Genomic DNA, 23,215 nt, shown 5'->3' with positions numbered 1-23,215 from the left:
TTGCTTACCCTGTGATCTGGAGGGAAATGCAGGGGAAGACATTGCATATAGGCACACAAATGAAGAGAAAAAACTGATGGGAATGCAGTATTGAGTTAGAGCCTTTGCATCAATCTACTTTACAGTGATTGTACCTTTTGAAAAGTAGGAAAAAGTGAAGAGGTTACAAGCCAAGAATAATGTAAAGCTAAAATAAATGCATAATATGTCAAAGCAAATTATTTCTTTCAATTTTTTCTTCTTCTCACATATTCATACAACTTCACTTTCTACCAAAAGAAAGTATACTTTTCTTCCCCCTTTTTTCTTCTCCTTCCCTTCTTATTTTTTCCTTTGTCTATTACTAGTGACAACAACCAAGAATGTACGTTTTATAACCACTGCCTGATTATTTTCCAGTAAGGAAAATGTTGACTTTCCTCAAACCACTGATGTTCCCTCCAAAAATGTATACCAAAGTAAAATGAACAGTAGCTTCGTTCTCTGATTTTCAAAGACTTTCACCCTTTGCTGATGCAAATCACTCACTCTCTTCGCTCCAAACACTTGCTATGCACAGTTTCATTAGTGGAGTCTGCATGCACCTGAAGAATGGCTCAAAAATTGTGTCTCCTAATTATTCTTCTTGCTCTTTTCAACTTCTTAGAGGGTGGTGATCCCACAGAAAAGTTACCTGAAAAAGTCTTAGAAGGTAGAACACTGAACAACTTCTCACTTCATATTCTCCTACTTAGTTTATCAAAACTATGAGAACAAATAGCAGAACAAGATGGAGGAACAAAATGGGACTAACAGATGTGGAATCATAGTGGCCATGCTTCAAAGATTTCCTGATAAACATTTTTTTATGTTTCTTGGAATCACAGATCACATCTACAGAAAGACAGGGGGAAACCTAAAGCTTTGTGTCACCTTAAATTGGAGTAATGTATGAGGTGCAGCAATATAAAATGAATGCTATGTATACGTTTCAAAAGCCATATTACTTTCCCTTGAAACATTTAATTGTCAATTAGATACACGTTTACAGTTGATCCAAACTACAATTCCTAGAGTTAAGACAATTTATGCTTAGGTAATTCCACATCTCCTCTGGTGCAAATCCGCTTTGGCCAATGCCATACAGTTTTAACAAGGGTAAAAAACAGTTTTAAGCTTCATTGTGAAGTAAAAAAAAAAGAGGATACTTAATATCATGTACCAAAGTAGGAAGAGAACAGCAAACTGAGACCTAACCACTGGAAGGTCACAACCAATAACGTTTCTGCAAATGGAAATGGGTTGCAGAAGCATCAGATGCAAATTACTGTTTGCTGGAGAATTTCAATAGAGTTCTACGTCACACTGTAAAATGTTTAATTGTAACCCCATTTTAATAACACTATCTGATTAAATGAAAAAACTCCTTGCTGATTGCAATTACAATCTGTCAAACTGCATATTTATTTACAGTTTGGTTTCCTAACACCGTAAGATAAAAAAAGGAAACTCTATTCAGCTTGTCAGCCAACTATAATTATTGTGTATCCTTCTGTCAGTTTCTGCATAAAACTTTTGGTTCTAAAATGGATCTAATTATAACTACATCAACATTTTTATAAATGCTTGCTTTTCCTTCTTTCCCCATCCCTTCCTCCCTGCCTCCCTTCCTCCTTCCTTATCAGTTGCAAAATCAGGAGGAAAAGCTTCTTCTAAGTAAGTAACATTCACTTCTCTGTTTTATCTTTTCTATCCTATTCAATGTAAATATTATTTATGGCAGTGCACCTTCCTAGCACTGCACTCAAGCAAAGCCATGGGATTAGGACTCTATTGGGTTTTTCTGCTTTGGTATTAATATCTTGAATATCAGCTGAAAAACTCTTTCAAAGTATATCATGTAGCTCATCTTCTACAAAGTCTATTTATTGTAATTTATAACCTTTCACAAGAAACAATTTGCCAGACAAACAAGAAACGAGTCCAAATGTCTGAACACTAGTGTATGTATCAACCAGTTACAGAAATTACATCTCAAAGAAAGGTCTATTAAATCATCCAACTCATCTCTCATCCAGTGCAGGATTTTCCCATTCATGCATGTTCCAGTGCTTTAACACTACCTGGCAGACTATTCGGATGCCATTACAAGGTTTTTTTCCCAACTTTCACCCGTTGCTTATTTTTATACCATTTCTTGCAGTGACATTCCTTAAGTATCATAAACATCTATTCCTTCAGCCTAACTTTCTAAGTAACGGATGATGATAAATAAATATAATATTTAAAATATGCACATAAACATAAAATAACACACTATAGCAGAACCTTCAGGAAGAGTTATTTTGTTCAGTGTAGTTTATAGGCTAATACAGTCTGGATCATAATTATATGCTAATAAGATTTGGGAAAAGCTGATTATTCTTCTACTGTTTCTTAAATGGTCAAATCAGCTATGAACCAAAACAGTCTGAGTTAATACACATTCTCTTGATTATTTGTTTCCTAGCTGTTCCATCAACATCTATTACCTATCATACATTCTTGATATACATTTAATAAATATAAATATATACACCTATATATATATATATACACATATATATATATATATATATATATAAAAACAGACAACTGAAAAGATTAAATGGTCTTCCTTAATCTCCACTGCATGCTGGGTTTTATGTACACAATGGTGAATTTTTAAGGGTGAAGACCTGTATCCAGAGCTTGCCTGAGGAGTCTAGATGAATTCTCTAAAATGTAAGTTAGAGAAACATCTGTCAGAAATGACAAACCTATGGAGTACCCCGCTTACAGGGAGATGACCTTTTAAAATCCTCCCTTGGATTGCATTAAGGGAGGGATGTTACAGTTCCATAATTTGGTAAGTAGCACAACATTAAGGCTGCACTGAGGTTCAGGTTACTCATGTAACTTTTTTCTGTAGCACAGCTTTGCTATACTGCCTTTGATTATATGATAATCAGAACAATTAAAATTATTTCAAAACAGCACATTAGATTATAGTTCTTCTCTTCAGTTTTGTTACAGCTTGCGCTAGTTTTTCATATGCTACAATGAAAACCACTTCAGAATTATGATGACAGAGGGTGGATCATTATTGACAAACAATTTTGTTGACACATCCTTAATCTGACATAATCTAAAATCTAAGTTCTTGCAATTTATGAACAAATTAAAGCATCTATTACAGGGCTATCTCTGTTTCTGTTGAAACCCTGGGAAAGCCCCTGTTAGGGCAGGACAGGATCAATGTTAGGCCAGAACATTTCTGAAAATCCCACCGAGGTTTTCAGTCAGTCACAGAGCTCCTAAAATGTAGTTCAGAGGCAGAGGCCACAAACAATGAAGTTAGTGCAACAATATCAGCCTCAATTAAAATTACACAGGCCCAGCTCTGGGCAGTGAACTTCTCTGTTGTGAGTTTTCCCCTCCCTGCATTCACGAAAGCTGATGACAAGTGAGAAGAAACCTGTGCTATGGAACTGGTCTGTAAGGCCTGGGACTGGGAATCTGGGGCAGTGGAGCATCACACTCTGTGGTTAAACAGATACTTCGCTGCTCTCTAGAGCTGACTGCATTTCAAGGACAAGCAAAACAACCCTTGCATCTTTTCCATGGTTCATAACTTTGTGGTATTGCTTCCAGGTTGCTTCAGAGCTTAAATGTCTCAACTACCATTATATGCATTATAAGTGACCTTAAAACACTCATTCATGACACCATAATAACTTTATATTATATATGTAACACATGGCTGTTAATTTCTGCCTTTATTACATTTGAAGACATCTGCTAGTTCTAATATTGAAAGTTGACTCTTGCCACAGTTCATGTTACTGACCATCAGACAGGAAATCAGCTCCTTGTAATATTTTCATCATTATGGGTCTCAGTATGTAAGGTCATCTTCTCCCTCTTCCTTTAAGATCTTTTTCTTTAAGCCTTTTTCAGCATGGGACTCATCTGTCTTTGTAGATCATGAATTACATATTACTGGCTTTTTAGTAAAGTAAATGTTTTTCTATCCTACAATATAGTACTTGACAAATAGGAGGGACTGATATTGCAAGCACCTCTTTGTACTGTGTACATTATCTTCTTAGCTAATTAGTAACTGCAAAGCACTTCAAGACACAAGAAAGGTGCTGCAGAAGAACATAGAGTGCCACCAGCATAATTTTTCAAATGCTGGGTGGGGTTTTTTAGTTGCTTTGTTTTGGTTTTTGTTTTGGTTTGGTTTTGGTTTTTTGTTTGTTTGTTTGTTTTTGTTTTCGGGTTTTTTTCCCCAAAAAATAACTTTTAAAAGTTTTGCCAGTGGTTATTTTACACTGTATACTTTTAGTCAGGCAACTTAAGTTGCACTTAATATCCAGATCAGGACTAAGCCTATTGCACTAAACACTTTTTATGCTACTTCATAAGAAAGGAGAGTGTAATAAAATTCATTAAACTGAGATTCCACACTTGAGTATTAGGGCATATGTAGGAAACTGAAGCTTAGTTCCTGAGTTAATCTCTGAAATTCTTTATGTATGAATGAAGGTAAACTTAAAGTGTATTAGAATGAAGTCTCATCTTGAAATAAAAAAGTGATGCATTCTCATCAAGGGCCTGATCCTGTAAATACTCCATGTACAGGGCTTTTTTTGTTAAAGGACAATCTAATTTCAATTTTTTTTTCAGTTTAGATCATTACTGTAAGGATGAAGTGAAGGCACTTGTAGCTCAATATCATTACTGTCAGAAAGCCTAATTTTGAAGATGTGATAGGGATTTCATCTTGTTATCCATTACGTACGCCAAGTCTCACTTTAACCAACTAGGCTATTTTCTTTGTTAATTAGCAAAAGTACCTATTTTTAAAGTTACTGTCAGACACTGCAACCTCAGTTATGACCCAGCAATTTGGTAAAAAATTTACACTATGCAGCTATGTGTAGTATGTTAATTAAACCTGTTGCATCTACTTCAATAATCTGGCTCTAGTTTCACTCTGTTTAAAAATGTGGATCCACAATTTGGGAAGAAGGGGGATACTGCAGATGCTACATCCTGTCTTTTACATTCCCTTTCCAGCAGAGGGCTTCAGTGATTAACAGTGTGAACATACTTACATGTGTAAGTACATATATATGTTCATATATACCTAGGTATGTGTATCCAGATATATATGTATATGTATGTATGTACTCTGAGCACTGCAGTCTACATCAGCTCCAGGTCAGGGCAGGCACACAGAGTGCCACATCACCACCTGTAACATCTCATTTGTTTCTTTTCTGTCCTCGCATGTTGGTTGAAATAGGAATGTTGGGTACACCCTGGTAACATGTAAGATAAACTATAATTCCTTTGGTTACTTGACTTGAGACGAAAAGAGTTCATTTTTGTGGTTTGGTAGCTGAAAGATATGCACGAGCATCCCTTAGAGGTGTTCCTCACTCCATAATGCTTCTTGCTGCCACTATATACATTAAATCTTTTTTTGAACTGCATCCATCCATGTTATGCACAGAAAATGAATTAAGGACATTCATTTTCATACCTGTATTGTTCTAATATAGAGGCAACAGCATGTACAATATGGTGAAAGTGCAGCTCAACCGTGTGTGAGTGAGGTTACAGAGATCCTAAGTTGCATGTGTGTGGCTGAAGTACAGTGTCACACTAGGAGTGGAGGTTAAGGATGTACATGCTGCTCCCGGGGAATCCCAACACGGTGCTTACATAGCGTTTCTGTACAGATTTTGAATACATGAAGGGGAAGTGAGAGGGGGGAACAGAGAGGCAAACATCAGTCTAAAATGGATCTTCATGTTATTGAAAGGACCAGGGAGGAGTAGACATCCTTACACTTTAAGCATTTCTCCATTGCCTTGTGAAAGAAAGGGGATAAAAATATAAAAGTAGTTAGATTTTACTTCTGATTATTTCTCCAAATCTCAAGATACTACCAAGTAGAATTTTTTTCTTCCCTTCCTTCTGCAAAATGTCGCTGGTAAACTCAAATCGTGATACTTCAAGCTCTGTAAAAACAATTAAAACAGATCAAAAACCTGTGAGGGTATTAATTGGACCATTCAAATTCCTTCAACTCAGAAAGAAACTCAAGAAAGTGTTTTCTCTCCCAAAATAAATAAAGAATTTTGCTAAACATCTATTACTCTACACATGCAAGACTTGACAAGGAGAATTCACACACTGTTCTATCAGGTTGATACCAGCATGAAGTTCTGGGTTCCTCGTGTCCCAGCATTCAGCTCAGTCACGCAGCACAGCTGAACTTCCAGCATTTACATGTCACCTAGACAATGCATAATGGGACTGGTTTCATCCATGCAAGGTATCTTTCTATTCCTGAACAAAATGGGATGAGATGATGAATGCAGTACAAATCCACGAAGGATGTGCAGTCTTCTCAGCTGCTTTTGAGTTTTGAGGAATGCAAATGTATGCATTTAAATGATGAAACAGGTGGAAGTAGAGGCTACTCCACCTGATGCACAAAACTCTCCCTTTCTGCACTGTGGGCTTCTCCTTTTTGTCTTCACAAAACCACGTTCACAGTTTTTGAGACAGACATTCCACTTCTATTCCATCTACAGGACTTAGATCACTAAGTTGGTTTTTTTTGCCAAAGTCTGAGTCTTCAGAAACATTTCATTATCGTTCTGTTCTCGACAACTACATGCAATGTTAAAAGCAGCAGATTAAAGTCAACAATCTCTGCTGCTGAAACCCCTGAATGTCTGACATTTTCTGAGAGTTATGTTTTCTCTATTTGCATACTCTATTATCTGTTTTGTTTGACACTTGCAGCTACGATGCTGCTTATGTATTAATCACTCCTGTGAGTATTTCACATGTGAGGTGTTGTATAATCTACCACCTACAACTGAAGGCTTCCTCTCTGCGCCACATTCATCATGTCTTAGCCTCTGCCTATCAGGTTAAAGTCTAAAAAACAGTAATTAATACAACTATACTTATTTCTTTTTCTTACTTTCTTATGAAGCAAATAAAGTCCTATTAGACAATGGGTAACCACTGTGAAAAAAGTTCACCCAAGAATTTTCTATAGAAGGCTGTTTTCAAAAACAAAATATGCCACCTTGTTATTTCTTGTTGAAATTATACTGAAGTGTTTTCCTACTGAATTTGTGAAATATGTGAGCCACACAGTCTCAAAACCCACATTCAAATAAGCAGAATGCCGTTTTTCCTAACTTGACAGTAAATCAACAGCTTCATTAGCAATTTTAAAAATGAGACCCAGAATTATTCTAAAAAGAGTTCTGGTCATTTGTGTACAAATATTTTCCTACAGTAATGTACAAATATTTACTTGCTCTATCTTTAAGGCAAGTTCTTAGTACTTAGAGACTGAAAGTATAACTTTACCAGATACTACTTTAAGACCAGAAAAAAAGCAAAGTTCATGAAAAAGTGTGGCCACAAATACTTTGACAACAATTCTTGTCCTGGCTGACCTGAAAAAGGTGGAGTCCATAATAGCCTGCACCCACAGGATGCTTTTTCCACTCTGCTGGTGTTCTCTTGCATGGGAAAAACTCCAGAGGTGCTACCAGCAATTTTATCCCTTCCATGAATGCACAGACTGATGTTTACTGCTGAGAACCACCCAGGGACAATGTAACCCATGAGATGGTCCTGGTCCCCCTGCTGTAGTGTGGAGTCTATTAGAGCAGTCCCAGATAGAGCACATCTTTTTTGAGAGATGCCCCATTTCAATTCAATCCTCAGGTACAGAGAACCAACCACCTCCCATAGTACATTAGCTAAATGGCATACCTCTATCACTGTTAAAATGCAAGCTTTGTTTCCAGTCTGATTTTATACAGCTGGAATTTCTAGACATCAGATGTTTTTTGTAGCACAGTGAAAAGCCTCCTAGTAGCAGATATGCAATATTCAGGTATTTATAAAACCTTGATCAAATTACATCTTAATCAGCTCCTCTACATATCCTTTCTGTTGCCTTTCTGATGACAAAAGACTGTATCAGACATCAGAAGAAAGAAAAGATAAACATGATGTCCCAGAGCCCTTGATGGAATAAATCATCATAATTTTACTGGAGACAATAAAGTTACGCTGATTGACATCAGCTGATTTGATTGTGTATCCCCATAGTTAGGCTGTTTGACAAAACATACGTTAACTACTGTAACCTTTTTCCAAACAGGGCTTATTTCTGTGGAAAAATCCAGCTTGTAAAATACAGTGGGGTTTTTTTGTTCTTGGTTGCTTGGGTTTTTTAAGGAAAAGAAATATATCCTGCAAGAATACAAAGTTGCTTAATAAGAGAAAAAAAATCCTTTAACACAAGATGTTCCATGACCTTAGCTTCATGATTTGGTAGTTCTGATGGCAATAACTCACTGCAATAAAATTTGAGGTAGCAGCAGGTCTGTGTAGCATAACAGTAAATTTTGATGTAAACTGAAGACCAGAGCCTGGTAATGAGGCACAAATGCGGAGTATTCACCAGAGACAAAAAGTATCTGCTACCACTGTCATGCAATACAAGCTAGAAAAAAGTATCCAAACATGACTCAAATCTCCACACTTAGGTTAGAAGACGAAAATTTTTATTTTTGTTATGAAAGTTATTTTGTTATGTTATCTTGTTCATAAGAAATAAAAAATTTCTGTTTGACTCCGTAGTTTGCACTAATGCTTAAAGGTGCAAAAAAAAATCAACTGTATAGGTCAGCCTCCAGATGAGCCATGAATACTGAATTTAAACTAAAATGTATGGAACTAGTAAAACAATGTCTCTTAAATATGTCCCAGGTACAACAACAACAATCTACTGTATTGGATTTATTAGCAACTGTCCTGTGAATAAGAAATACTAGCTTCATTCTACCTGAGATGAAAAATGAAAAAAAAAAGTAGCTGTTTGCTTTCTTTTCTGCTATACAGTACCACATTTTGTTTAAGATGTTACTCTCTCATGGGTCTCATATCTAAAAAATATAATTCATGAAAAAGTATAATGTAATTGTCCAGGCTTTGATGAATTGGGGCATAATGTTAAATAATTATTCATTGCCTTTATTCTTCTGTCAAAGTGTGCAGAAAAAAAAAAAAAAAGCAGCTTTTTATTGCCTTTTTTTATATAAGGACATGGGCCTTTGTGACACGCATTTTATTTTAAACTAATGCTTCTATTATTCCACATCTGAATAATTATAGCTGACATCATCTACTCTTCTGTGTCCTAGAAGATCTTTAGCTCTAGTCCACTGTTACATATTTTATGCATTACATGAAATAAAATACCTCAAGATTTTGAAAATATTTATTTTAAAAACAGCAATGAAATTGTCTGTAATCACATTTTCTGCTCTGCTTTGAAAGCAGCATTATTCAATATGCTAGTGGTCTTTTCCATAAGAGCTACATATTAGAAATTCAGGCTACTCTAATATATCTGAATTCCTTCATGTACTGCACTCCCTATAGACCTAAAGAAACACTTTTGCTTCAGTTTCATATGTCCTGCACATTACCTACTGATGTGGTGGTTGTCAAAACAGTTGTACAGTAGCCTTTGAATTCAAAGTGTGCCTTGACTGTATTCTACAAATGACAATAAACCTATGTATATATATTATGTTGGCTTTTGTTGGTAGCACAAGTAGAGCATTTGGGAAATAAACCTCCTGATTTTATTGTCTTTTAACATCTTTTCCATGCTAGACTTCAAACCCAGAAATTTGAAGTATTTCAAGAAACTAAAATCTCTTTTATTTCTTTCTTGTAAATTTTCTTTAGTATACGACCATAAGCCACATTTTCAAAAAGATCAGCACAAGATTACAAATGAAAGCATTCCAAAAATAGGGGCTTTTTTTTTTTTTTCTTCTCTCTGTGTAAAAACAGCACTGTGATTTTTAACCCTGGTTTCTTGGGGAAAAAAGCAATCATCTGTAGGGTATACTAAAGAAGCTAAAATGTCTATAATTTTTTTTATAAATTGAACACACAGAAAACGTCATTTTATAGAACATATCCAAAAGCATTTTTATAGATAAACACACATTCTCATAGGGATATTATATACACTCATTTGTTTGCAAATGTTAGAAGAGTATTTCTTGCAGTCCTTGGAAATATTTTTCGGATATTTCAGAAAAGCTCATGTCAACAGAGAAGGGCTGGCAGGTCAAGCCCCAGCTGGAACTGAACCAAACCCACACAGGGTTACCTTCAACTGTAGGAAACCAGGAAGGGACCCCTATTACATTATATAGAAACAAACACGTGTACTGAATCATTTTCACTAAACAAACAGCTCTATCATTATCAAACTGGATCCAATTAAGAAGCAGGACTAGCAGTCATGTTCATTTTGAAGGAGGACTTTAGAGAGGTCCCATGCTGGGGCTGGACCATGTGTTCATACCACTGTGCCTCACATTCTGCACATATTCTGTAGGCTTCTGAACCCCTGATACCCAGATATAAAGAGCATCTAAAGAAATCTGTATGTGACAGCACGGTATAAATCAGTGTGCATGTGCATGTCTGTATATATCTGTGTCACCTAAGAAGAAAACAGCAATACACAAACACAGAAGTAAATATATGAACTGACAGAAGAATAATGAGAAGGAGAGACTTTAGTGGTTTTGTTGTTCATTTTGTTGTTTTTTTTTAAAGTAGTGGGGATGCAATAGAAAGTCGAATCAACCAAAAAAACTGCAAAGAAGACTAATTCCAATTTTAAGTATCAGACACAGTCAACAGGAATGAGAAATTTTCTTCTCCCAGCAGTGTAAAATTTTTCAGAAAGAATTCCTACAGTGTAAAAAAATCTGTAAGAAGTTGATCTCTAATACAAATTCACTGAGCTGGTAGTGGGCTCTTATTGTGTGTGTTTAAGAAGTTCCACAGAGGAGAATTCTTACAGAGCTTGGGGCAAATCTTGCAATTCTTACTCAAAGGGATTTCATCTGCAGCTTAGAGGGAGTGTTGCACAGTATGAAACCAGGACTTCTAATGGGGTTAGATTTGAAGGGGTTTTAGGAAAGATATATCCTCAATTTTCACTCTGTCCAAAATCACAGAAATCTTTGTCTGAAAACACCTGGTAGTTGAGATGAAAGAAAAAGTGTATGAAGTATTTTTCCAACATTGTTTCTGAAATGAGTTTCATTTGGCTAGCATTAATTAACTCTTTGCCTATTAAAAACACAAACTGAAAAACACTAGTTCTAACACAGACAAAAAAGAAGGTATTATTACTAAAATACCAACATGGGTTAAAAACTGGCTAAAAGGAAGGATGTTGAAAGTAAAGAAAAAAATAACCAAATTCAATCACAGGCACATTGCACTGCAGCTGATTTTGTCCCAGCATAAGTAAAATTTGCTGAAGATGTGAAATTAATTAGAGATAGAGAACAGCCAACAGATCCATTTCTAAGAATAATTTTTCTAAAAATACTCATTAGTGTCCTGAAAAATAAAGTGAGACACATGGTTTCCAAATACACTATCAGTATTTGATATACCAGAAATTATACGGAACGAAGGGTTTAGACAGACTGGAGAAATTTACGCATTATATTCTATATGAGGCAATATAAGAGCAATTTAGGCAAGTACATGTTAAACGGATCAGAGTTTGATGAGATAGTAAAAAGGAAACTTAGAGTAATAGCATGAGAAAAGAGTCATATTGAAGAAAAAAATGTAAAATTTTCTGGATTATAAAGAAAAGCTTCAAAGCTAAGTAAAGAATGATGACTCTACAAAACCCTCTGTCTTTCTTCATCTATGGAAAGCCAAAAGAACAATGAAGTCATTCTATCTACTGAAGAAGCCATTGAATTCACTGAAGACTTAAATTGTTAAATTATTTTCCTCAAGTTAATTTATCTCAAGTTATCAAATTCAAATCAGAGGAACCACACTGCCAAATAGTGTTTAAATGTACAAAACCACGGTGTTAAACATCCTACCAGTTGTTACTAACATGAGATGTAGCTTAATCCCCTTCACAGACAAGTCAGCTTGAGTTAAAACTATTGCTAGGTAAGAGGCCCTCCTGTGTGCAAAGGGCATGCAAGTTAGGGATAACAGTTGACTTAGCCCATGATACTTCAAGCATCATGCTTTATTTATTGAACAAATCCTCAGAAATTACTGTCAGAATTTAGCACATATTTTCTTGACATCAGATTTTCATTTTTTCTGATCTTCACTAAGTCCCAATAGAAAAATCACCTAGTCATATTATTAATCTTTTTTGTATTTGCCCTTAATGCAATAATTCACTGTGATAATCTACAAATGCTCAAGCCCCGTTGTCGACAGTTTGTTGCTAGAGGTTACTGTGGAACATCATAGCTTAAAAGAATGCATAGTTTTGAGCCATGGTTATGGCTTAAAAGAGGTCAATTCAATGAAATACTGTCTGTCAACTGGAGTGTCAACTATTTCTCTTACTTTTTCAAGTAATTTCATAGCTCTGATTCTCAGAACCCTATGCAAGATTTCACTCATGCTGTCTAATGCATGCCATCAGCTTTGTAGATACATAAATAAAATTCAGAATCCTTCCACAGAGCATATTCATATGTCTTTATGAAGATCTGCCTCTCCCCCACTCCTCCCATTATTGAATATAACCCTAGGGTCACATTCTGACCTCAAACACAAAGCGCGCAACATCCTAGTAAATCAATAACAACTAAGCATCACATAAGAAGCCAAGACTAGTTCCCCCTGCAGTACAGCTTGTTGGACATCCTCACAGGGAATGCAGAGCTCCTTGAAATCAAGGCAGCCTTATTTTAATTAAGTTGTAATGAAGCTCTGTGACAACGCAGATTTTTGTTCTGAACTGTTTTCCAGCTACCATGGCCCCTGGCTCCAGGGCTTTTAGTCTGAGGGGCTGACGGGGAACTGAGTCTAGATTTTTTGGTCCCAAAACTTCCATGTGCTGCCTCAGCTCCCAGATTTACAGGACTGATATACATTTTTTAGATAAAGTGGTGCGGACCTAGCAAGCTGGAAGCCTAAACAGCCTCAGTCTCTAAGTACAGAACCTCCCAGTTGGGACACGGGGCCCTAAGCCTCTGATTCTCTGGTGAGAAGCCCAGACCCCTTTATCTCCAGGAACAGGAGATTCTTAACTTAGGCTGTTGGGATCTGCAGCTCCTGGGCAGCCCATCTAGTCCTTTAAGTGCAGTGAGACCCACAAAGTGCCAGGTTCCATCGTCTTCCATGGGATTTTTAATTCTTTGGCTTAGAATTGTACATCAGTGTGAAATAATCTTGTCTGGAGCTGCTATGCAAGAAGTATACTAATTATTTGTAGAGCCCACTTGCAAATGTAACGTGTAAAGTAGTAGCTCTGCAGTTGTTGTAAGCAATTTAACATTCAAAGAAGTGATTTATAATATCAGGCTTCCCAAGATTACGACCATAATGACTATCTGACAGACTTTATAAGCAAGTCGTCCAGTCATTTCAATTGGATTCTGGCTGGCTAAGGACCGGGAACTGTAAAAAGGCTATAAGATTTGGCCTAGAATCAGAAATAACATTTGCTGTTTTCCAAAAGTGCGGTAAACAAGAAAGGAGATATTAAATTTTTGTACATCTCTCAGCACATGCAAATGAGAATGGAAAGAGCCTCGTCAGACAAACACAGAACAACAGCCATCTGGATCCAAACCCTGCTCTAGTAGAAGTCAGAGCCTCGAGCCTCTTTTTGTCATTATTTACAACACTGTACAACAGGAGCACTTCTGCGCAAGGCAGCAAAGGTTAACGTCCTGGCTTTGAGGAACTCCATTGTAAATCCCCCACCACCTCTACTGGGAGGAGGACTTGACAGAGGGAGTGCAGTGTAACAAAGTCAGGGGAGCTCCCTCCAAAACTTGAGTGCTGCAGGAGTTGGCCCCCTCAAAGGATTTCAAACAGGTCTGTATTTCCACAGTTTTGCAACTTAAAGCAGAAAGAAGAGAAAGACTAAAAATGCTTACCACAGAGAGGGAATTGGAAAGCAGTGTCCCATCTTGGCCAAGCATGTTGGAAACTGTAATTTCAGGTAGATCCATGTTTTGTGGGTGGAATGGAAGGAGGCCATTGTGGTTCATGGGATGACACAGAGAGTGGTACCCAGACTCTATCTCATTCAAGTGCACCAGGGAGTGGTCAGGCAATGATGGAGGAGTTATAGGAGGTATGTTAAAATCTTCACTTTCAAGACTTGGGCCAGGAAAAGACTGGAAAAAACCAACAAATGGAAAGTTCTATGAAAATCATATAAGCACTGGTCAATAATAATAATAATAAAATTCACACAAAAACCCCAAAAAGAGACCAACTCACACACTTCTAAGCAATTACAATTCAACAAAGAGAATATTTTAAAGACCCATATATTATAGCAGTGAAGTTTCACCATGATGTATGGAAGAATTGCCTCTAAGGCATAAGAATCTCTGATACTTTCACAGTTTCCATTAGAAATAATTTTTTTTTAAAGAAGGTGAACTCCAACAGATTTCAAGGGTCTGATTAAAATTTTCCAAGAGTGTTCATCTAGCTGAATACCTTTTTCATGGGAATTGTGGAAAAGCTAATGCAATTTATAAAATTAATATTGGCACGAAATTCATAAAGTTCTTAAGACTCCCTGCTACTCAGACCAAGAATTACATAGTGAAGAAAGATATCACTTTTATGCTTACAGGAGTACCATGCATTTATTCTGCTACAAAATAAAAATCCCAGTAGATACTTAGTATGAATATACTTTGTGTTTATAAAAATATATTTATGGTGTCTAAAAAAGTCTCTTTTTTCTAAATATATAAACCCAATTATTCACACATTTTGTCAGTAATCTAAATTAGCTACTCTACAAAGCAACTGTATAGTCTTCTGTTGTTTTTTGCCATTAAGTCATCTAACTCAATCTGATCCAAGGAAAAGCCACAGGCAAAGTCAGAGTAATGCACCAAGGTGGATAATTGCTATTATTTATCTACGGTCTTTGTACAGCAGGTAGGCTCATTTGGGGGACAGGGGTGGGTATGCTCATATTTCTCAAAAGAAAAAGGTGAGCATAGCTAGATACATGATCCAAATGAAGAGTTAAAGGGATCAGTTGCAGTGGTTCAACCTGAAAACCTGCTCTGCTTTTGTGAGAATAGCCAACTCCTTTGTAAAGTGATCAGTCTTTGCACATCCCATGCCCACAGTCAGAGTTTGTAGCACAGAGACTAATTCCACCCTTTCTGCCCCTCTGCAGCACAGCAGCCATACTCTGAGCACTGCTTTTGCGAATTCTGGAAAGGTAAGGATTTAAATACATTCTGTTCCTGAAAAGTATCATCAGGAAGAATGAATATGAGGGCACAATTTCAAAGAGCAACTATTGGAAGAAAATGTTTTCCCCAATATGATTTTCTAAATGGAGGACAGTATGGTGTATGAATCCATGCAGAAGGACAAGGGAAGAATCAATGCTCAATTATAAACAAAGGGGTTTTTCATTAGTCATCATAGTAATAATGTCCTGCTGATGCCTGAGGTTACTCTCCTCTGTACGAGCATGTATATACAAACTTAAATCAGACCAAGAACAAAGAGCGTTACATGTTTTCAATGAGCTGCTGAATGTAGAAAAACCTACTCTAATGCACATTGCCATGCTTTTGGTTGCTTTGCTTGTTTCCTGACAACCAAGTATCTTAGCATGAAATAGAGTAGGAAGGCTAGACTGCAAAGACCAAAGTAAAATCCCAAAGAATGAAAACAGAACAGGGAGAGGAAAAGGTTTGACAGTGATATCATAATTATTATATGTGAGGACTTTGATTCTACCCATGCTTTCCAGATGTGTTTCTCACTTCCAGCACAGGAGTTTGCTCTCCCCTTGCCCCTGCTATCTCCTTAATGGGAAACTGGTGTGAGTCTACTGACCTTTGTAATTTGCATTTGCCCCTGCTCTTAGAAGCCATGATGCAGCCATCAGTTGAACATCTCCAAGGGGAAATATAGTAAAAATAGACTCTCACTAAATGGAGAGAGGACTTAAACATGGCAAAGAGAACATGTCACATTTACTCAATAACAATATATAAGCTTTGCAAAACCAAATAAAAGTATTAAAATGTATACACTAACTATTTGCTAATTACTATTATAAAAAATACATGATTAAGAGAAAGGTGTCTAAAGTAAGCTTAATGTCTAATACCACAATAACAAAGCAGCGAGGAACAGAAATGAAAGAAGGGTTAACATTTACAGTGTTCTCCTGGACCAGCACTATCCCACACATGTACACTTAGATTTGGTATCTGTAATTCTGGTGAGCTTGGATCCACATAGCCTACAGCAACCAGGAGGGATTCATGATCTATGAAAAGAGGATATTTATGTTCAACAGTGTCTCTTCTACTGTCCCAAAAGTCTGATGGCCTCAAAAGAGTTTTCTCTCCCATGATTTTGTAGGTACAAAGAAGTGTTAACATCTGTTTTCTCAATCTCTCGCTGTCCTGGGAGACTTACATTCACCACTAAAAGCAAATATTCCTAAACCAAATATTGGCAGACTGGGTGTGCCTACACATTAATATGGGAGGCATTTAGCAAATCTGCTTATTTGTACACCCCTTTTGCATGCCACATATGGATAGACCAGGTTTTACTTTTGATTTGTTGTGTTTCAAATGTGTCTTTAATTAGTAATACTTCAAAAATGGTGGAAGCAATTGAACTGCCAGTAGCACATTAGCTTCACTTATTAAAATGGAAGCATAAAACATTAGCAGCATAAAACTCCACAGTCCAAGTTGTGCCATGTGTAAGTATATATGTTATATATATCATAAGGGATAAGCATTTTAAATGGTTGCTCTCTAATTAATTACTAAAAAAACCCCACACCTTGGTTATTGTTTGTGAACCAGTTACAGTGTATTTGATTCCACATCACCTACAATATCACTGTCCACTATACTTAAATAAGTAGTAGGATTTTAATAGCAAAAGCAATAATAACACACCAAACAACATATAACTCAACTGCTAGTAATTCCTAAGATGTTTCTCTTTTTTATTTTTTTTTAAGACCTAAACTATTGCACTATTTCAATAAAGCTAGGGAGAATCCGAGTTATATGACAGTGGTATGGACAGATATTTGAAAGAATCTGCAGAGTACCCTGTTCACCTTACATTTTTAACCAATTTGATATTTACATACTTAGTATGTGTGCATGTAAATGATGTGTGCATGTAATGCATACAGACATAACTTCCTCAGGGAAATTCCTTCAACAGTGATTTGCCAGTACTCCAGTTTGTTTTGTCCAGTAACATGACTCAGATGCTTATAATGGCTTGGCACCCTGGCATATTAAAAACCAAAATTCCTAAATACATTTGCAGCAAACACAACATATCCCAGAAAAAAGGCTGTTGCAATTGTGCCTGGAGGAAAGGAGTGAGGAATGGAAATCCTTGTTGCGGGGAGATTTGAACTGCGAGATTTAAACTCCGAGCGCAAGTGACCTGGAGCATGGTGCGACAATTTGCGTGGCAGTAGGCAGGGCGGGCGGGAAGGGCACAACCACCCTCCCAGCTCTCTCTGGTGGGTTGTGAAGTAGGTGTGTGGCTGTGGGTATTTTTTTTTAATTTTTTTTCTCTGCAACTCAACTCGACCCAGCAATGGTTTCCAAACGAGCGAAAGCCATTGCTGCTGCTCTCAGGGGGACTGTGCTAACCCAGGCAGAACCCCCAAGAAGAGCTCAAGGAAGAAATGGAGAGGCTAAGAAGTATTAGGGCGAGTGAAAGGGAAATAGGCTGGTGGATTTGTACCCTTTAGTCCCCCAAAGAAGTCCAGCAGGAGATGGCGAAGCCCTGCCCCTCCTGCCGTCAGGTAGATGGAGCAAACCAAGCAGATGGGGGGGAATAGAAACAGGTCCCCAATCGAATAGGTAAAGGAATCCCCTCCTGACCCCCATCACCTCCCATGGTTCCCTTAAAGAACAGGTATGAGGCCCTGGACCCAGAGAGTCAGGCAGAGGGCAGTCAAGAAGAGGATCTGTCTGGAGGGTCTCCCGGTTGCACCCCATCTACAGACAGATTGCAACCACAGCTGTAAAGAAAAACAGAAGGGTAGTTGTTGTAGGTGACTCCCTTCTGAGGGGAACTGAAGGCCCTATATGCCAACCGGACCCATTCCACAGGGAAGTCTGCTGCCTTCCTGGGGCCTGGGTGAGCTAATCTGGCCCTCTGATTATTATCACACTGGTGTCCAGGCTGGCAGTGATGACATTTATGAAAGAGGTGCCAGGCTAATTAAAAAGGACTTCAAGATGCTGGGTCAATTAGCTAATGGGACAGGAGTACAGTTGGTGTTCGCCTCAGTTCCTGCAGTAGCAGGGATGAATGAGGAGAGGAGTAGGACCATCTTATCAATAGGTGACTAAAGGATTGGTGCCACCAGCAGAATCTTGGTTTTTCCAACCATGAGGCAAATTCTATGGTACCAAGCCTATTAGAGTCAGATGGGCTTCATTTATCTAGCAAGGGCAAAAGGACTCTAGCTCATAAGTTGTTGGGGCTGATCAGGAGGGCTTTAAACCAGGTTTGAAGTGGGAAGGGGTTTAAATCAGGCTCTCCAGAGATGAGCCTAAGGGTGGAAAGCCAGAGTTAGAAGTGAAATCAGCAGCCCAGCTGAAGTGCATGTACACCAACACACACAGTATGGGTAACAAACAAGAGGAGCTGGAAGGCATGGTGCAGTAGAAAAACTATGATGTAGTCACCGTCACGGAAACATGGTGGGATGACTCACATGACTGGAGTGCTGCCATAGATGGCTACGAGCTCTTCAGAAGGGACAGGCAAAGCAAGAGAGGTGGAGGGGTGGCTCTGTATGTTAGAGAGTCTCTTGACTCTGTAGAACTTGAAGTCAGTAACGATAAGGTTGAGTGCCTGAGGATCAGAATCAAGGGGAAGGCCAACAAGGCTGATATCTTGGTGGAAGTCTCTTATAGACCACCCAAACAGGATGATGATGGTGATGAATTATTCTACAAGCAGCTGGTGGATGTCTCGAAATTGCCAGCCCTTGTTCTTGTAGGCAACTTTAACCTGCCAAATGGCTGCTGGAAACTCAACACAGTGGAAAAGAGGCAGTCCAGGAGATTCCTAGAGTGTATAGAAGATAATTTCCTGCTCCAGCTGGTAAACAAGCCTACCAGGGGTGGAGCCCTGCTAGACTTGCTGTTCACAAACAGAGAGGGTCTGGTGGGAGATGTGGTGGTTGGAGGTCATCTGGGGCACAGTGTCCATGAAATAAAAGAGTTTTCAATACTCAGGGATGCAAAAAGGGCCATCTACTTCCGCAGGGTAGATTTCGGCCTACTCGGAAGACTGGTTCAGAGGGTACCTTGGGAAACACCCCTTGAAAACAAAGGGGTCCAGGAGGGATGGACATGCTTCAAGAAGGAAGTCTTGAACACACAGGAGCAGGCTGTCCCAGTGTACTGAAAGGCGAGCTGATGGGGAAGACAGCCAACCTGGCTGAACAGAGAGATTTTGAAGGAAATTAGGGGAAAAAAGAGAGTTTACCGACTATGGAAAAAATGGCTGGCTACTCATGAAGAGTTTAGGAATATAGTTAGGTCATGTCGAAAGAAAATTAGAGAGACAAAGGCACACTTTGAACTCAATCTAGCCTCTTCTGGTAGGGATGACAAGAAGTTCCTCTACAAATACATCAATAGCAAAAGGAGGGGCAAGGAAAACCTCCATGGGGTGGACATGGGGGGGAACATAGTCACCAAAGATGACTATGTACCTTAAGTAACTCATCAAAGGATGAGGTACTTAACACCTTCTTTGCCTCAGTTTTCAACAGTAAGATAGGTTGCCCTCAGGACAACTGGCCTCTGGAGCTGGTAGACAGAGACAGGAAGCCAAATAGCCCCCCTGTAATCCAGGAGGAAACAGTTAGAGACCTGCTGAGCCACTTGGATCCTTATATGTCTGTGGAACCAGATGGGATCCACCCTAGGGTGATGAGGGAGCTGGCGGAAGAGCTCATCAAGCCACTCTCCATCATCTACCGACAGTCCTGGCTCACTGGGGAGGTCCCAGATGATTGGAAGTTGGCAAATGTTGCACCGATCCACAGAAAGGGCTGCAAGGAGGACCCAGGAAACTCCAGGCCCATCAGACTGACCTCAGTGTCTGGCAAGGTTATAGAGTAGATCATCCTAAGCGCCATCACACAACAGCTACAGGATGGACAAGGTATCAGACCCAGCCAGCAAGGGTTTAGGAAGGGCAGGTCCTGTCTGACCAACCTGATCTCCTTTTATGATCAGATGACCTGCCTGGTGGATGAGGGGAAGGCTGTGGATGTGGTCTGCCTGGACTTCAGCAAAGCCTTTGACACCGTTCTCACAGCATTCTCCTGAAAAACCTGGCAGCCCACGGCTTGGACAGGGGCCCTCTGTGCTGGGTCAGGAACTGGCTGGAGGGCCGGGCCCAGAGAGTGGTGGTGAACGGGGCTGCATCCCGTTGGTGGCTGGTCACTAGTGGTGTCCCCCAGGGATCAGTGTTGGGCCCAGTCCTGTTTAATATCTTTACTGATGATCTGGATGAGGGCATTGAGTGTACCATTAGCAAATTTGCAGATTACACTAAATTGGGGGTGAGTGTCGATCAGCTGGAAGGCAGGAGGGCTCTGCAGAAGGACCTGGGCAAGCTGGAGAGATGGTCTGATTCCAACAGGATGAGGTTCAACAAGGCCAAGTGCCGGGTCCTGCACTTTGGTCACAACAACCCCCTGCAGTGCTACAGGCTGGGGACAGAGTGGCTGGAGAGCAGCCACGCAGAGAGGGACCTGGGAGTTTGGACTGACAGGAAGCTGAACATGAGCCAACAGTGTGCCCGGGTGGCCAAGAAGGCCCGTAGCAGGAACAGTGTGGCCAGCAGGACCAGGGAAGTGATTCTTCCCCTGTACTCAGCATGGTGAGGCCACACCTTGAGTACTGTGTCCAGTTCTGGGCCCCTCAGTTCAGGAAGGATGCTGAGGTGCTGGAGCAGGTCCAGAGAAGAGCAACAAGGATGGTGAAGGGCCTGAAGCACAAGTCCTACGAGGAGAGGCTGAGGGAGCTGGGGTTGTTTAGCCTGGAGAAGAGGAGGCTCAGGGGAGACCTCATCACTCTCTACAACTATCTGAAAGGAGGCTGTGACCAGGTGGGCGTCAGTCTCTTCTCCCAGGCAACTACCAGTAGGACAAAAGGACATGGTCTCAAACTCTGCCAAGGGAGGTTTAGGTTGGATATTAGGAAGAAATTCTTTACAGAGGTTAATCAGACATTGGAATGGGCTGCCCAGGGAGGTAGTGGATTCACCATCAAAAGCATTAGGGATATTAGGGATACACCCTGTATCCAATTACAGTTCATAAGTACAGCTCATACATATTCATAATAAGTAGTGGCCTGTAGCTTCGGTTCTGTTATGTTTTTCTTGGTGATGGGGAGCAAGATCAGGGTCTTTCCACCCACTCCAAGGATTTCTCCTTTAGAGTTGATTTTACTGTCAGCAGAACTTTCTCTTTCAGAAAGACATGGAATAGCTCCTTTTTATTCTACTGGACACAGAAACATTAGCAAGTTCACCTTTTCACTTTTGAATAAATAGGGGAGAAAAAACCCCGTAGCCGTAGATGCTTTATTTCCTTTTCCACAGAGCTGCTAGGAACATTGCCAATGGTTTCACTTTCATCTCATGACTGTGGGAGTGGATGAGGTGTTTCTCAGCTCTTCAGTTTAGGGGAACTTCCTGGACATTTATTATATTCCAGAGAGAAAGCCCTCTGCAAATTAACACCACTAAGCCAACTGCACAGCACTGAACAGACAATGCTTTAATTTTTTTTGTTATAAAGAGTATTTTCATTACTATATTTACTGTAAACAGATTTCAGTGTATTTCAGATAAAAACTACACAGTGGGAATCTCAGAACTCAGCATCCTTAAATTTGAGTTATCTATAGACATAAAGCTATGAAAAAGCTTTATGAATTATGAATGTTTCCAAATCTAAAGGACAATATTCTATGTTTCTGGCTAAATATTAGTGACATTTCTGCTTCAAAGTATGGAAACTTCATAAAACAGATGACTGAGATGCCCACTCTGAGATCAAGAGACTTCATTACCTATATGCTACTTTAGCCTTTAATTTTATGAGAAAAGCTTGCCAGAATAAAGCGATACACTTAACCCTGATTCACTGTCCAATCCAAGACCAAGATTTTGTTCCTGAACAATGACCTCACTGGTCCTCTTCAATTTACCTTTTATGCCTCTCAGCCTGGCCAAATCCAGCAACAAGCTATAGAAGGGGGAGAAAAACTGGGAGGTGGAGGGGAAGTGTATGTTCAAAGTCAGTTCTTTGGCAACACATAAGTCAAATTAAGGCTATGCATCGTGCTGTGCTAATAACACAAACACAAAAAAAATCTAGCATACTAGAATACTCATCAGAAAAATAAGGGAAATGCTTTCAGGAAATAAAAATAAAACCCCTTTGCTTAAGTATTCAACAGTGGTGACTGCATATGGGCCAGCAAAACTTAATTATGTTTAAAAATAGTCTTAATAGAACTTTAATCAGAGAAGGGAAGCCAAAGCAGATGGCTCAAAAAGACTGACCACAAGAGGCAGCAAGCTTTCAAACATCCAGTATCAATCCCTCTGGAAAGAGCAGAACTGCTACTATATGACAGCACAGAAGACAATATACATTAAGTAAGTCTAATTCATGTGCTCAATGGTTGCATCAGTCACCATGCATTTACTCAACAGGATCTGGTATTAGCAACAGTTCCTTAAAAATTGGGACTTTGCCTATAGATATTTAATTTAAATGAAATGAATGGTACTGCCAAATATGTAGAGCGTGTCTTAATTTTTCATTTGCACCAAGGCTTCTGCATCTGAACTGTGGAAAGATGCCAGTTTTTAAAAGATAGATGCTTCAGGCTGTCTCCTCTTCTATTATTGAACATATTGTTACATAACTGAAATACTTACGAATCGAGACTAATGTAAAAACAATGAGCTCATTATTAGTGGAAAAACAGCAATGTACCTTATGCACATTTGAAAGTCGGGATGATAT

At 39.0% G+C, this 23,215-nt stretch overlaps 1 protein-coding gene across 3 annotated transcripts in view; it reads right to left on the bottom strand.

Annotated features, from left to right (window-relative positions):
• The window catches only part of TOX (thymocyte selection associated high mobility group box), a 223,750-nt gene that overhangs the window by 75,453 nt on the left and 125,082 nt on the right, over nucleotides 1–23,215 (bottom strand). For all 3 annotated transcript variants that reach the window (XM_027719426.2, XM_027719425.2, XM_027719427.2), the window contains exon 3: nucleotides 14,034–14,276. In XM_027719426.2, coding sequence (XP_027575227.1) covers nucleotides 14,034–14,276 — 243 coding nt within the window. The remainder of the gene's footprint in view (nucleotides 1–14,033; nucleotides 14,277–23,215) is intronic.

Source organism: Pipra filicauda, unplaced genomic scaffold (assembly GCF_003945595.2).
Source record: "Pipra filicauda isolate LSUMZ 115617 unplaced genomic scaffold, ASM394559v2 scaffold81_size6448238_pilon, whole genome shotgun sequence".
Lineage (NCBI taxonomy): Eukaryota > Metazoa > Chordata > Aves > Passeriformes > Pipridae > Pipra > Pipra filicauda.
This window is presented reverse-complemented; position numbering and strand designations above follow the sequence as displayed.